The 17,116-nt window shown below is 40.7% G+C and overlaps 1 protein-coding gene across 3 annotated transcripts in view; it reads right to left on the bottom strand.

The window, feature by feature from the left end:
* GABRB3 (gamma-aminobutyric acid type A receptor subunit beta3) overlaps positions 1-17,116 on the bottom strand; it is a 444,982-nt gene that overhangs the window by 230,680 nt on the left and 197,186 nt on the right. Inside the window, exons 1-3 of one of the 3 annotated variants that reach the window (XM_075852589.1) lie at positions 7,676-8,583; positions 7,367-7,458; positions 7,039-7,106 (exon numbers count right to left, since the gene is read on the bottom strand). The exons of 1 other annotated variant lie outside the window; for it this stretch is intronic. In XM_075852589.1, coding sequence (XP_075708704.1) covers positions 7,039-7,106; positions 7,367-7,458; positions 7,676-7,779 — 264 coding nt within the window. In that variant the 5' untranslated portion in view covers positions 7,780-8,583. Of the gene's footprint in view, positions 1-7,038; positions 7,107-7,366; positions 7,459-7,675; positions 8,584-17,116 lie in introns of those variants that run through there. One more of the 3 variants, XM_075852588.1, reaches the window with a different exon arrangement.

The raw sequence follows: 17,116 nt of genomic DNA, 5'->3' as shown, positions 1-17,116 counted from the left end.
CCTATACATTTTTAGGTAACTTAGTTGAGACGTTGCAGAAAATAACTGCGCGGAATTTAGGCTGCGGTGCAGAATTTCTCCTCCGCAGCATGCACATTTTGTTGCGGAGAAGTAGTGCAATTTCACTGTGAATTTCAGTCTTTGCAATGCAAAAACTGAAATCTGTGGCAAGTCCGTTGTGATATCTACAACTTCTGAATTACCTGTCAAATATGCAAATGTTGCTGCAGATTCATTGCGTAATTGCGTAAATATACTCATGAGAATAATCTCATTCTGCCAATAAAGATCTAATTTCACATTTTCAACTAGTGGTGTGCTTGGTCTGCACTTGGCCTAATACACCACTCACATTCTAAGCCTATGTTCGCACTGCAATCAGAGTGTATGCGCGGTATGGCATATGTACTAGGAAATCGACTCGGTGTATATGAACGTGTCAAAAGTCTATTTTATGTCTAGAATAGTTTTTGAAAACAATTAGTCAGACATTTTGGAACGTATGCAATTATGGCTCAGTTTTGTGAATCTGAATCCTATTTATACATCATGTTAGCACATACAGGTAGTAATCCGAATCCTATTTATACATAATGTTAGGAGTATTTCGACAGTGACACAATTTTCATCATTTAGCCTCTACACACCATCAAAATGGATTTGAAACAAAGCGATCAAGATGTGATTGAAGTGTAAACTTTCAGCTTTAATTCAAGGATTTAAACAAAAATATTGCTCTGTTTAGGAATTAAAGCCATTTTTTACATAGTCCCTCCATTTTCGGATGAATAAAATAACATACTAAACTATGATAAATTTACATTCCAGTTATATATTATTACTGTGCAGCATACTAATGCATATATTTATAAAATCACAGGTCACGGATTAGGCATAGTAGGGGTAGATAATAATAATAATAATAAGAAGAAGAATAATAAGAATAATAAGAAGATGATGATGATGATGATGATGATGATGATGATGAATTATTATTATTATTATTATTAAAAAAACAACACCGCAGGTCCTGTAAGAACAAAATAAAACTTTCGATTATACTTACTTAGAGATGGCAAGAAGTATTCTTAACATTTACAAATATCCAAACAAAGTCTAGAGAGAATCACTGATCACAATACAAAATCTATTCATGTCAAAGGTACTGTAGCATTTACTATGTAGTGAGCTATGATGCAGTCATCAAATCAAGAACAGTCAGTTGCAAAGCCATTGTAGATATTCCATCTAGACAGCTTTTTAGTTTGGTAATATATGCCAACAAAGCTTATACAATTGGTAAAACTTTGAGGTAAAAAAATGAGGACACAGTGCAAAATGTAACAGAAATATGCATGATAGCAGAAACACACAAGACTTCTCAGCAATTAGGAAATGCAAAAGAAAATTAAATGGTGGAATTCCCAATGGAGGCCAGTAAAGACAGTAACAACAAATGGAAAATTGCAAAAATTTAAGTGGAGGTTCTTGTTGAAAGTTTGGTGGGTTTCCTAAAATAATTTACTTCACTTCTTACACTTTTTCCCATGCAGCAATATAGATACATATTATAGGTATAGTAGGGTTATCCACTAGGTATACACATTCAGCTAAAGATAAGGTCAGTATTACTATTCAGATAAATATTTAAACAATTCCAAACTGGACACACAAACCTCTAAACCTCCAAAATAAAAAATAAAAAACATGAAAAATGGCAGAAAAAGAGGAAACAATTGTGTTAAAATAGATAATAAAGGGGTTGTCATAAATATTAATTTATAACTTGTCAATAGAATATATCATAAGAGCTTAACTAGAGCTTAACTGGTGGAGTCCAGTCCACTGACGAACAGAACAGGCTGCCTTTGGTACCAGTCATCAAAGACGTGGCCCTGAATGTGCTGTTACTATTTGTTTAAATAAATAGAATTATGGAAAATGAGGGCATTGGGATTTCTATAGCTCAGATTCAGCATAAAGGAAAGGGACTGCACATGCACATCAAATTTTCCCATTAAATGTCAGAACTAACAGTCCCATACTGGGGATTATAGGGGTCTAAACTGCCAAAATCCTACCAATCAGACCTTTATGTCATGTACTACTGATATATCACAAAAGCCATGCTTAGGAAAACTTTTTTTTAACTCAATTACTAAAAGGTAAAAAAAAAAAAGGATGATAAATGTAATACTATGTAACTCTAAGTTGTTTTGTGTCTTCTGCTTCACCACATTACACTTCTCTCCTCTTTGCTTGTCAAGCTTAATTTATTTTGGTACCATATATGCATACAATGTATATTATACTGTGTTCTTCAATAGAAAAAAAGATTGTAGAAAAAGAAATTATAAACCAACATATAAAACATCACATTAATGATAAAGTACTGTAGCGACTGACCATGAGGTGAGGACTAAACAACAGCTGAAAAGGATTAGCTACACATACTGTATATTGTGACTAAAAGAGAATAGATCAGTTCACTCCACTTATAACTGGGAGACAGATGGAAGCCAGAGAAATAGAGGCAGATAACATGCAGATCACTATTTGCATCATAAGGAGATTTTAATAGTTATACAAAGATCTATAAACTGTAGTTGCAAAATCTGAGAATAGAATAGAACTGTAAGAATCTAAGGAGCAAATAAGTGTGAAACTGCTCGAAACCAAGCTGAAGCGGAGAAATGGATTCAATCGGCTCCCAACTGATCAAAAGAACAAAGACAGACCTTGAACTGACCAAAGCTGAGAATGCAGGTGGTAAAAAATCAGATTAGTCGGCTTTTAATGGATCCATATCTTAACATATAAATAATGGATGACAATGGTTGTAAGTCAATGAGAGTATAAAGTATAGAACTTGTGACCCTTTTAGTCCTTCTTACAAATCAAACAGGAAGACGTTTTTTTCTAACTATTCCCAAAACAGAATAAATGGGATTCTGTGTTTAAACTTGAACTCTATAAATTTGACTAGAAATGTTCTCTTCGTGGCCACCAGGTTTTTTATCTGGTTAAGGCCTTATTCACACGAACGTGTTTAACGTCCGTGATACGCGCGTGAAAATCACACGCGTCGCACAGACCTATGTTAGTCAATGGGGCCGTGCAGACAATCCGTGATATTCACGCAGCGTGTCTGCTGCGTAAAACTCACGACATGTCCTATACTTGGGCGTTTTTCGCGCATCACGCACCCATTGAAATCAATGAAAATCACGCGCAGCCCACGGAAGCCCTTCCGTGTGTCGCCCGTGATTCGCGTAACAGTAGATCAAGAAATGAAGGAAAAATAAAACCACTTCCTTCATTTCTTTTTCTAAACATCAAATCCGCGAGTCATAAGGATGGCATATGCGTGAAAATCACGCAGCAAACACTGATGACACACGGAACTGCAACGCGCAAAAAAATGCAGCGTTTTTTGCGCGCGCAAAACGCACACGTTCGTGTGAATAAGGCCTAATTCAAACTTGCAAAAAAATTAAAATCATGAAATACGTGAATATAGAGTGGCCAATCTAATACATTTAATCTCATCTAGTAGTTTCATGGCTCCATTACATTACGCACAATAATCTAATGGTATTTTATTATTTTTAAAAGCAAGACGGAAACGGAAGAGTTTGCCATAAAGTGAGCAGCTCCTTAAACTTCTGTGTATGACGACACTGTAACATAACAATTACTGCAGAAGAAGAAATGATTGATGATGACATTTTGTACTTATAATATTTATGTATTGTTATTGTATTGCTTACCAAATAATGGAAAATGTATATACTATGGTTCTAAGGATTTGGGCAGGGAGTGGGTGCTAATTTATGTGGAAATGTTAGACACAATAAAAATATAGTTCGTAGAACATATGAAACTATTCATAATTTTTGTAAAATATGAGCTGAAAAATGGATGTATCGGTAACACAACTCCTACAAGTGCTAAGAACGCCAATGAACAATGATAATGGAAGCAGCAGTTCCGCTGGGCAATTAATACTGCACTTTCTCTGTCATGCAGAATGTTTCCTAACACTATTGCAAGGAGGCCTGAGGCACTTTGTACAATAGAAAACTGCATTGTCAGCTCGATATTAAAAAAAGATGAATATTAATGCAAGGGTGTTTTATTGGTCATAGTGCTATTAGCCAGGAACACTATTAAGCAGTACATATGAATGATACACTAACATTCCATTCACTTATACCTGCATTACCCAGGAACACTATTAAGCAGTACATATGAATGATACACTAACATTCCATTCACTTATACCTGCATTACCCAGGAACACTATTAAGCAGTACATATGAATGATACACTAACATTCCATTCACTTATACCTGCATTACCCAGGATCACTATTAAGCAGTACATATGAATGATACACTAACATTCCATTCACTTATACCTGCATTACCCAGGAACACTATTAAGCAGTACATATGAATGATACACTAACATTCCATTCACTTATACCTGCATTACCCAGGAACACTATTAAGCAGTACATATGAATGATACACTAACATTCCATTCACTTATACCTGCATTACCCAGGAACACTATTAAGCAGTACATATGAATGATACACTAACATTCCATTCACTTATACCTGCATTACCCAGGAACACTATTAAGCAGTACATATGAATGATACACTAACATTCCATTCACTTATACCTGCATTACCCAGGAACACTATTAAGCAGTACATATGAATGATACACTAACATTCCATTCACTTATACCTGCATTACCCAGGAACACTATTAAGCAGTACATATGAATGATACACTAACATTCCATTCACTTATACCTGCATTACCCAGGAACACTATTAAGCAGTACATATGAATGATACACTAACATTACATTCACTTATACCTGCATTACCCAGGAACACTATTAAGCAGTACATATGAATGATACACTAACATTCCATTCACTTATACCTGCATTACCCAGGATCACTATTAAGCAGTACATATGAATGATACACTAACATTCCATTCACTTATACCTGCATTACCCAGGAACACTATTAAGCAGTACATATGAATGATACACTAACATTCCATTCACTTATACCTGCATTACCCAGGAACACTATTAAGCAGTACATATGAATGATACACTAACATTACATTCACTTATACCTGCATTGTGGAGCAATTTATCTCCAAATTTGGACACATCTTTGACACAAAAAATCCTGCACAGTGTGTTCATCCACAGTAACAATGTTTATCATATAGTCTGATACAGCCATGACTATCTGCTGAAACTAGAATATTTCATTCCTATTAGTTTACAATGTCAAATAAGTCAATTTTATTATTCTTTTTAAACACAGTTCTTTTATTGTTTTATAAATAACCTGCTAATTGACAGACATTTGTGTCATGGAAGCCTTAATAAAACATGTGAGACACCAATACAAAATAATCCTACTATTGGATATTGATTTGTTTGACCTTTGACACTAGTTTAATACTAAAAGAATTCATGTTATAAATATATGATTAATAGAGATGTTCATACTCCCTCAAAAGTCATTATGTAATTACACAGAGATTACAAGGCCATAGAGATAAAGCAAATCTATTTCTCATATCTATCTATCTATCTATCTATCTATCTATCTATCTATCTATCTATCTATCTATCTATCTATCTATCTATCTATCTATCTATCTATCTATCATCTTTCCTTCTGTCTCCTATCTATCTATCTATCTATCTATCTATCTATCTATCTATCTATCTATCTATCTATCTATCTATCTATCTATCTATCTATCTAATATCTAATCTATCTATCTATCTATCTATCTATCTATCTATCTATCTATCTATCTATCTATCTATCTATCTATCTATCTATCTATCTATCTATCTATCATCTCATATCTAATCTATCTATCTATCATCTCATATCTAATCTATCTATCTATCTATCTATCTATCTATCTATCTATCTATCTATCTATCTATCATCTCATATCTAAGCTATCTATCTATCTATCTATCTATCTATCTATCTATCTATCTATCTATCATCTATCTATCTATCTATCTATCTATCTATCTATCTATCTATCTATCTATCTATCTATCTATCTATCTATCTATCTATCTAATATCTAATCTATCTATCTATCTATCTATCTATCTATCTATCTATCTATCTATCTATCTATCTATCTATCTCTATCTATCTATCTCTATCTATCTATCTATCTATCTATCTATCTATCTATCTATCTATCTATCTATCTATCTATCTATCTATTTATCTATCTATTTCTCATATTTATCTAGTTATTTATCTCATATCTATCTATTGATCTATGTATTTCATATCTATCTATCTAGTTATTTATCTGATAACTAATATCTATCATCTATCTATCTATCTATCTAATATCTAATCTATCTATCTATCTATCTATCATCTATCTATCATCTATCTATCTATCTATCTATCTATCTATCTATCTATCTATCTATCTATCTATCTATCTATCTATCTATCCATCTATCTAATCATCCAATATCTATCTATCTATCTATCTATCTATCTATCTATCTATCTATCTATCTATCTATCTATCTATCTATCTATCTATCTATCTATCTATCTATCTATCTATCTATCTATCTATCTAATATTGTACCAATACACCCTTCATAATGCCTTCCACTTTTTTTTGTTGAGCATATAATACACTTCCAATGAGCTATTCATGCACAGCTAACATGGTAGACAGTCATGAAAGTTTCAGCACCATAGACAGCTACACTGCTAAGACATGATATACAATACATCACTCACAAAATCACAAACACAAATACACAGATAACCAATGTAAATGCCATAGTCTATTTAAGACACACACACACACACACACACACACACACACACACACACACTCCTAATAATATATAACTACAGGGCAAACTTTTGGCAACATATACAAACATGGTGAGTCAGCAAGAAAGACAATATGACTGGTATGAGCTTACCATGTTGACTTCAGACACCATGTCAATGCTGGCAATGTCTATATTCATTCCAACAGAAACTGGAGAACCTGCACAAAAATCAATAATGTTCTGTCTGAAAAGTATTCCTGATATCTGAACTTTGCTTACCAGGGCATGGCCACCATTAACATTGGCTTTACAATATGACTACACAAAGCATGGAGCCTAGAGAATCTAATATAAAATGCATCAGTAAACTGTATTGGAACATATATATATATATATATATATATATGTATATATATATATATATATATATATATAATTTTAGCGATCGAAGAATTATAAATTCAGTTTCGTCATTTACCTCCAAAGTCAGGTCTTAGACGAATGTCATAGCCTTTTAACAGTTTGTCCACTGTTTCCTTCACAAAGGACATGTTACCGGGGTCATTGACACTGTGGAGACATAAATTGGAGGTCACAAGGAAGCAAAGTTATAAGGGAAACATATTCCTATTAACAGTTTGTTCACTTCATTCGATGTTTATCATTTCAAGGCGATTGGAAGGGTTATTGCAACTGCAGACCCCCAACTGAGGACGCAGAAAAGAAGCATTAAGCCTCATGAATACATCATAAGTCATCCCTTATAGTATGCAATAGGAAAAGTTACCTCTGGGCGCAGCACACAACTGCAACCAGGACTGGAGCAGAGATGAACCCAAACAGACGTCCTCCAAGAGAGCTCCACATGCCTCCACTCTTCCTGTGCACCATGAGAAGCGGCCACTGGGGGCAGATCCACCACCTGCACCAAGCTTCTGCCTCTACAGGACCAAACCTCGGAACTTACATCCAAAAAGGCTCTAGAGACAATCCACGGCCAGCAGCAGTAGGCGCAGGAAATGGGCGCTTCTAATTGCCATCAGCGGAATAGTATGAGCATGTGGGGGTGGAGATAGTTCTGCCCAGAGGAGGGCAACTGGGGTCTATATGTGGGCAAAGGAGGGTGAGAACTAGTGGAACTGTAAGTGGAGCAACAACGCTGGAGCTTTCCTCTCAGTACAAGGACTGTCGCTTGAGCTCTTGCTTACATCTGCTTTACTCTGGCTGGGTGATGTTACCTGAGGAAATCACAGCAGTACAAATCCTCAGGACGCTGCACTTGTATGTTGCCTGTGTCTCCTGCGTTTTCTCAAGCGCTGCTGACATGGTGAAGAAGGAGGGTAGAGCTGCCAGCTGGAGGGACAATGATTCCGTGCACCATGTGTGGTCGGGTGTCACCAGGCTACACGACTGTCGCACAGCTGCAGATTGTGCCTGGCCATGTGGAGCCACATTGCTGCTGGGGAGCGCTCCGATCTCCCATCCATACAAGTCGCAGTCATCTGAAGCAGCCGGGCACGACTCAGCACTGCAGCATTGCTCCTAGAAGTGTATGCAGCTCCTTCCAGAGACAGCCCAGCTCCTCCAGTGGTCTCAGTATTAGGGACTCCTATGTCACTCCCGGTATTTCCCTTTCTCAGCAGAGGCTGGAGACAACACGTGTGTGAGTGACGGGAGGAGACCCTGGGCTTCCCTCCCCCAGCAGCAGCACAGCCCGGCAATCTGTATGGATAATACATAGCATTCACCTACAGGACGCCAGCAGGCAGTGCAGGCATCTTCAGCACTGGTCCTTCTAAGATGGCAATTCTAGGGTTAAAATTCGGGACCCTGCTGCAGACTATGACAGCAGTTATTTAGGAGGTAGCCCTCTTTACTAGGTCATTTTTAACTCTCTCCTCTCCAGAATACTGGGTACAACTGGCAGAAGCAACACAATTATTCCCTGTGTGGTGAAGAATCCTCAGAAGATCTGTGCCCTTTCCCTCCAATATAATAATGCCATCTGGCATCCTATGAGAGAGCTGTGCACTTACAGGGGCAGCGTGGCATTCACAGATGAATCTGTAGGTTAACTCTTTGGAGGTGGCATGGTTCGTTCTTGGTTTACCGGCAGACCTGGCATACTCACCCCTGCCAGTACTTACAATCATTTATTACATTGCAATGCAATCATTTCACACCTACGCTAGGTCGCATGAACCAGATGGTATTACATTGTAGGTACAACTTGTTTGGGATGTGGAAAATAATAAATAAAATGGTATCTTCTGCGGTAGGCTTCCCATTAAGTTCTACAATCCGGTCGTAGCTGTAATTGACATATTCCAAGCATCACGGCACTTTGTAAGTGCTGCACTTAAAACCCTGCCGCTTGCATCAAATAGGATTTTCCTAATTGAAGTTGGCTAATCTTCCTATATTCTATAGTAGGTCTGACCTCAGCACAGTCTGCTTTCAGAGGCACTTTACTGTACAGCGTGGCATTAGTAAGACAACTGACTGCATAGCGTTTTTTATTTATTTATTTCGCAATAGAAATACTACTTGCTGAATTCGATTAATAGAGGGTGACGATTGTTTTTTTTTTCTTTTTTTTCAATCAATAGCCTCCGACCAATAATTACCTTTATTATATTGACGAGATTTCCAGCGCAATAAAAATGTAATAAAATCTTTCTATTTCTTACATTTTTTCAGCCTCATCTCTCGGAGATGCTGATGTAAAGAACATTTTAGGAGAGTGCATAGATAACAATTCCCCAATGTGTAATCATCAGGAAATCTCTGTTTAGCCACAGGAGCCATCCAATGAAAACCTGCAGAGCTGCAAAGCTTCAGTGTACTGAGAAAATAAACTGCAAGCACAAGCTGTCATGATCTGCTGACTGGTTATCCAACAGTCTACAATGTAATTAAGGCCAGGGCTCCACGGCGATATATTGCGGGTGATTAACACACAAGCATGTCCACAGTAGAGCGCAGTGCGATATTGTAGGACTTGGTATATAATGTATTTCTATGGGGTTGCATGACATTGTATGTGTACATGTGTCTGTGATATTGCATGCAATGTATTAACCTTGAGCTCCAGCCATGTAAACCATTGCATTAAGGAATTGCTCTTTATGCGATTTCCTAATATAATCGTGTGCCTCTTGCTTTAATCCCGTCAATACAATGTTATTGCTTTGAGATATTGATCACGGGAAAAGCTGCAGAAACGACAGTATGCATGTATTTGCAGATTTTTTATTGTTGTGCTCTGACACAGATGAGTTGTCTATGTTTTGTGGATTTATGAACATTTTACAATTCAGAGATAAATCAATGATGGTCAGTTTTCTATATAAAAAATATTTTGTATCCTTGTGATCAATGCACCATATAGGGTTCAGATAATTGTGAGAGATATAATGATCAGTACTGATATCTCATGTTCTTAATGATAAAAGTAATAATCGAATAGAATATAATACCTCCCTGAAAACGAATGCACTAAGATATACTTCATTCTTGCAAATGGAACGGCTGCACCACTTTTCAAATCTATCCAAATAAATATATACTATAGACTGCAGTATAATGAAGCCTGAATGCAATCTCTAAATCTGCAAGAGGATGGTAGTACATAGTAGGAAGAAATATGGTCATACTGCTTTACTACTGTGATCAGGGGTATCTACAATTCAATGGTAATAGTAAAGTTAGGAATGAGTCCTCGCCACATTTTTATCCACCTGAGTGGACTTTCTCAGGCTTTGAGCACTAGAGCTACTCAGCCCCCCCTGTAGACAGTGCTATACAGCACCCCCTGTAGACAGTGTATACAGCCCCCCCCCCCGTAGACAGTGCTATACAGCCTCCACATACAGTGCTATACATCCCTCTATAAACAGTGCTATACAGCCTCCACATACAGTGCTATACATCCCCCTATAAACAGTGCTATACAGCCTCCCCGTACAGTGCTATACAGCCCCCCTGTAGACAGTGCTATAAGACCCCCCCTGTGGACAGTGTTATACAGCCCCCCTGTAGACAGTGCTATACAGCCCCCACATACAGTGCTATACAGACCCCCTGTAGACAGTGCTATACAGCCCCCCGTAGACAGTGCTATACAGCCTCCACATACAGTGCTATACAGCCCCCTATAGACAGTGCTATACAGCCCCCTCATACAGTGCTATACTGCCCCCCTGTAGACAGTCCTATACAGCCTCCCCATACAGTGCTATAAAGCCTCCCCCTGTAGACAGTGCTATACAGCCCCTCTGTAGACAGTGCTATACAGCCTCCCCATACAGTCCTATACAGCCCCACTGTAGACAGTGCTATACAGCCCCCCATGTAGACAGTGCTTTACAGCCTCCCCATACAGTGCTATACTGCCCCCCTTTAGCCAGTGCTATACAGCTTCCCCATACAATGCTACACAGCCCTCCCTGTAGACTGTGATATACTTTCAAGTATCATAAAGAGGGACAATCGATGTGGTGTGCAGCAGCAATTTTTTTAATTTTAAGCCATGCGTCTAATCCCACCCAATCCCCGCTCATACACACCCAGTTCAGCCCACACAGTATAATGCCCCCATAGCTGCCACCATACAGTATAAAGCCTCCATACAGTATAATGCCCACACAAATGCCTCATACAGTATAATGCCTACACAGATGCCCCATAAAGTATAATGCCCACACAAATGCCCCATACAGTATAATGCCCACACAGATGCCCCATGCAGTAAAATGTCCAAACAAATTCCCCCATACAGCATAATGCCCCATAGCTGTCCTCATGCAGCATAACACCCCCATAGCTGCCCCCACAGTATAATGGCCCCCATAGTGACCCCATGAATATAATGCTTTCCATAGCTGCCCCCACACAGTGCAATGCCTCCAATAGCTGCCCCCACATAGAATAATGCCTCCCATAGCTGCCCCCACAGTATAATGCCCCTATTGCTGTCCCCACAGTATAATACCCCCATTGCTGCCCCCACACAGTATAATGCCCCCATAGTTGCCCCCACAATATAATGCCCCCATAGCTGCCCCCACAGCATTATGCCATCAATAGCTGCCCTCACAGTTTAATGCCCCCATACAGTATAATACCCCCCATAGCCATCCCTACAGTATAATGCCCCTATAGCTGTCCCCACAGTATAATGCCCCCATAGCTGCCCCCACAGTATAATGTACACATACTGTATATTTCCCCTCCATAGCTGTCCCCACAGTATAATGCCCCCATATAGTATAATGCCCCCATAGCTGTCCCCACAGTATAATGCCCCCATAGCTGCCCCCACAGTATAATGCCCCATAGAGTATAATGCCCCCCATAGCTGTCCCCACAGTATAATGCCCCCCCATAGCTGCCCCACACTATAATGCCCCCATACAGTAAACTACCGCCCATACAGTAAAATGCTCCTATAGCAGCCACCATATCAGCCCCCCTTCCCTAACCAGTATAATGCCCCATAGTGCCTAATAGAAAAATAATAACATAATTACTTACTTATCCCCGTTCCCATGACGGGTGGAGGATCCTTCTCCTCCGATTTGTGCTGTGAGTGACTCGGCGCAGACAGGCGATGACGTCACTACATCGCGACTGCCTGCTCCGAGCCGCTCACGGCAGAGTGAATACTGGAGCACGGAGCTGTCAGCTCCTTGTTCCAGCATTCAGGAAGCGGAACCAGCGCGATGAGCGCTGTGTGGCTACGGGGGCCCTGGAGCCCCCCAGGTTTAGGGGCCCGGTCGCAATTGTGGCCATTGTGACCGCTAGAGCTACACCGCTGTATACAGTAGCCTATGGCAGAGCAGAGAGATACCTCCCTGCTCTGTCATAGTGTTCAATAATATCTGCATCCGAAGGACGCAGACACTATTGAATGTGGTGTCGCTAGCACTGTAGCAGCCATAGCGGCTGCTAGCGGAGCCTCCGGGAATGGGGGGGCCGTGCCGCCTGGCGGAACGGGCCCCCTCATGCCGCGGGCTTCATAGCAGCCGCTATGGCTGCTACAGCAGTAGTTACGCCACTGGAAGCTACTATGGCTCTTACGGCAGAGGTTAAACCTTGACAGTAATATAGCAATAGAAGTTGCAACAGGATTCAACGCTTGGGGAGTCTATAGGAAGTGGCATCATAAAAAGCCAGAAGAGTTATTATGACATATAATGTTCACATTCTATGTAGCCATATCACTTCAGTTTTATTGTGTATATAAACCAATAAACCAGTTTGGTTTGCATATCATATATATTACATATATGTAAAGTGCAATGGCGGATCATCATATGGGCGTTTCGGGCGGCCGCCCGGGGCCCGAGACACTCAGGGGGCCCATTGCTGCCCGAACTGCAAATAATCGTAAAAACTATGCAGCGCTAACTCACTGCAGAGAGAAGGTGCAGGCAGAACAATTCGGGGCGGGCTTAGCCGGGATAGTGAAAGTTACCTCTCTAAATAAATGTGCTCCGAATTGAAGGCTAAAGGACCTTTGATGACGTCGTGCCCATGTGACCCCCGCCCACCAATCAGGTCAGTCTATCACAGTGAATGAGCAGAATATCTGCAGGGAAGAAGGCCCGCCCACCAGTCAAGTTTTTACACAGCGCTCCAGGCTGGTGAGTACTTTTCCAAACCCCCATCCCTTCATCACTCAGTCCCTCCATCTGTTCATCCCTCCCTTCATACTTCCATAACTCACTCCCTCCCTTCATCACTGCTGTGTGTGATGCTATATACAGGGGCTGTGTGTGTGTGATGCTATATACAGGGGGATATGTGTGTGATGCTATATACAGGGGGATGTGTGTGATGTTATATACAGGGGGATATGTGTGATGCTATATACAGGGGGATATGTGTGTGATGCTATATACAGGGGGATATGTGTGTGATGCTATATACAGGGGGATATGTGTGTGATGCTATATACAGGGGGATGTGTGTGACGCTATATACAGGGGGATATGTGTGTGATGCTATATACAGGGGGATATGTGTGATGCTATATACAGGGGGATATGTGTGATGCTATATACAGGGGGATATGTGTGTGATGCTATATACAGGGGGGATGTGTGTGTGACGCTATATACAGGGGGATATGTGTGTGATGCTATATACAGGGGGATATGTGTGATGCTATATACAGGGGGATATGTGTGTGATGCTATATACAGGGGGATATGTGTGTGATGCTATATACAGGGGGATGTGTGTGTGACGCTATATACAGGGGGATGTGTGTGTGATGCTATATACAGGGGGATGTGTGTGACGCTATATACAGGGGGATGTGTGTGTGTGTGTGTGTGTGATGCTATATACAGGGGGGATGTGTGTGTGACGCTATATACAGGGGGATATGTGTGTGATGCTATATACAGGGGGATGTGTGTGTGATGCTATATACAGGGGGATATGTGTGTGATGCTATATACAGGGGGATGTGTGTGTGATGCTATATACAGGGGGATGTGTGTGTGATGCTATATACAGGGGGGATGTGTGTGACGCTATATACAGGGGGATGTGTGTGTGATTCTATATACAGGGGGATGTGTGTGTGATGCTATATACAGGGGGATGTGTGTGACGCTATATACAGGGGGATGTGTGTGTGTGATGCTATATACAGGGGGGATGTGTGTGTGACGCTATATACAGGGGGATATGTGTGTGACGCTATATACAGGGGGATATGTATGTGATGCTATATACAGGGGGATGTGTGTGTGATGCTATATACAGGGGGATGTGTGTGTGATGCTATATACAGGGGGATGTGTGTGTGACGCTATATAAAGGGGGATATGTGTGTGACGCTATATACAGGGGGATATGTGTGTGACGCTATATACAGGGGGGGCTGTGTGTGTGACGCTATATACAGGGGGGGCTGTGTGTGTGACGCTATATACAGGGGGCTGTGTGTGTGACGCTATATACAGGGGGATGTGTGTGACGCTATATACAGGGGGATGTGTGTGTGTGTGACGCTATATACAGGGGGATGTGTGTGTGACGCTATATACAGGGGATGTGTGTGTGTGACGCTATATACAGGGGGATGTGTGTGTGTGTGACGCTATATACAGGGGGATGTGTGTGTGTGTGACGCTATATACAGGGGGATGTGTGTGTGTGACGCTATATACAGGGGGATGTGTGTGACGCTATATACAGGGGGATGTGTGTGACGCTATATACAGGGGGATGTGTGTGACGCTATATACAGGGGGATGTGTGTGACGCTATATACAGGGGGATGTGTGTGACGCTATATACAGGGGGATGTGTGTGACGCTATATACAGGGGGATGTGTGTGACGCTATATACAGGGGGATGTGTGTGACGCTATATACAGGGGGATGTGTGTGTGACGCTATATACAGGGGCCTTTGTGCACGTGGTGCTTTACTATACAGTGTTTGACACAATTATATTCAGGGGCGCAGTGTTTGGTGCTATTATATTTAGGGGCACAGTCTGTGGCACCATGATCATTTTGTTTTCGTTTATATGTGTAGAAATGTTGGAAAAGTGAGCAACAGAAGACATCTAAGTGGCAAATTCTGCAGAAATGGGTCATGGGCGGGAGAAGTCGTCATGAAGTCTGGACCGGATGGAGAAGAAAAGAGGAAAAAAGTTACCAGAATCTGAGACGTCGTCACCTGTGAGTCACTAGATTTATAGAGAACCTGTCACCTCTCCTGACATGTTTATTATAGGAAATCCTTGTGTTTCACTAAAAGTCTTTGTGCAGTCCAGGACTGATATACAAATGTGTGTTACCATTCCCCTTGTCAGGAGGATGTGTCCCTGCACAGTGTGATACTGTCAGCGATGGTTGGAGACTGTCAGTATGTAGGGACACAGACCTTTGACAAGGGGAATCGTAACACCCATTTGTTAATGCTTGCACAAAAAGGTAGTGTTCGGCGGGGGAGAAGGGGGGCCCAAGTTTGGGTAACAGCCCAGGGCCCATAGTCTACTTAATCCGCCACTGGTAAAGTGACAGATTGTTGGGTCCATAGTATACTGTCTTTAACCAGGCCAAGAACAGAACTATTGACTCGATGGCCATGATGTAGTGCTGTGAACATAGTACAACCATGGCACACAAGTGGACAGAAAAGATGACCTGCTTATGTGTTCCCACCCCGCTAACTCTTCCATATGGCACATCTGATGCATTTTGGAGAGCCACATATCAACAATAGGTGGAAATGTATCTCTCCACTTCATTGGTCTTTCATGCTGCTGGAACCATGAAAGCGGGCTAGCTGTTGTGTGTTGGTATTGGATCTGGCTGTGGGCGTTATAGGGGGACCAGACCCACAGTGAGTTTGTAGGAGATGGAACATATAGCATTCATGAGGCATTCTACTTCAACCAAAAAGGGCCTGATAAGAGGACATGACCACCGGATATGGGAGATACTGCCCATAAAAGCAGAATTTTCTGGGGTGAAGTTGGTTTGTAGCTCTCTTTCCTAATTTAGAGATGAACTTGGGGTGGCCATGAGATAGGTCAAGAATCAAACCAGAGTATATTTTAGACAAGATTTGTTTATGGGTAGAAGGCAGAACCAAATAATTTTCTAGCCAGGTAGGATCACATTTTAAGAGTGAGCGCTTTTGCAAAAATTTCTGGCAAGTGTCGGTGAAGAAAAACATTTGTGACCTAAGTTAAAGGTAACCTGTCACTAGATTTGAGGTAACTAAACCCCTAAAATGTCATTATACTGCTGGGATTTAGCATTCCAAACATGGCCCTCTCAAAGCTGTCGGTTTTAGCCTATTGACTAAAGAGTAGTTATAATACAGCATGCCCTGTAAGAAAACGACCAGAGAAGAGTCCTGAGAGGACTCCAGCAACATTTTGCGCATGTGCAGTACTCAGTTGAAGCTATTGCCGGTTCACTTCACCGAACATGTGCAAGATGCTGATATTCTCATCTCAGGACTCTCCTCTGGTAATTTACTTACAGCGACCGCTGTATAATTACTTATATTTATACAAAATGCTAAAACACACATTTTTGAGAAGGGCATGTTTAGGACGCTAAACCCCAGCAGTACATCAACATGGTATTGGTTTAGTGCCCTAAAATCTAGTTGCATGTTCTATTTAAGCACTTGTGGTAATCATATTCATTAGGCACTTGGGACATTTCCTATATACGGGCAAAATGTA

Source organism: Rhinoderma darwinii, chromosome 2 (genome assembly GCF_050947455.1).
Source record: "Rhinoderma darwinii isolate aRhiDar2 chromosome 2, aRhiDar2.hap1, whole genome shotgun sequence".
NCBI lineage: Eukaryota > Metazoa > Chordata > Amphibia > Anura > Rhinodermatidae > Rhinoderma > Rhinoderma darwinii.
Note: the sequence above shows the minus strand (reverse complement) of the source record. Positions and strands in the feature narration are given on the sequence as shown.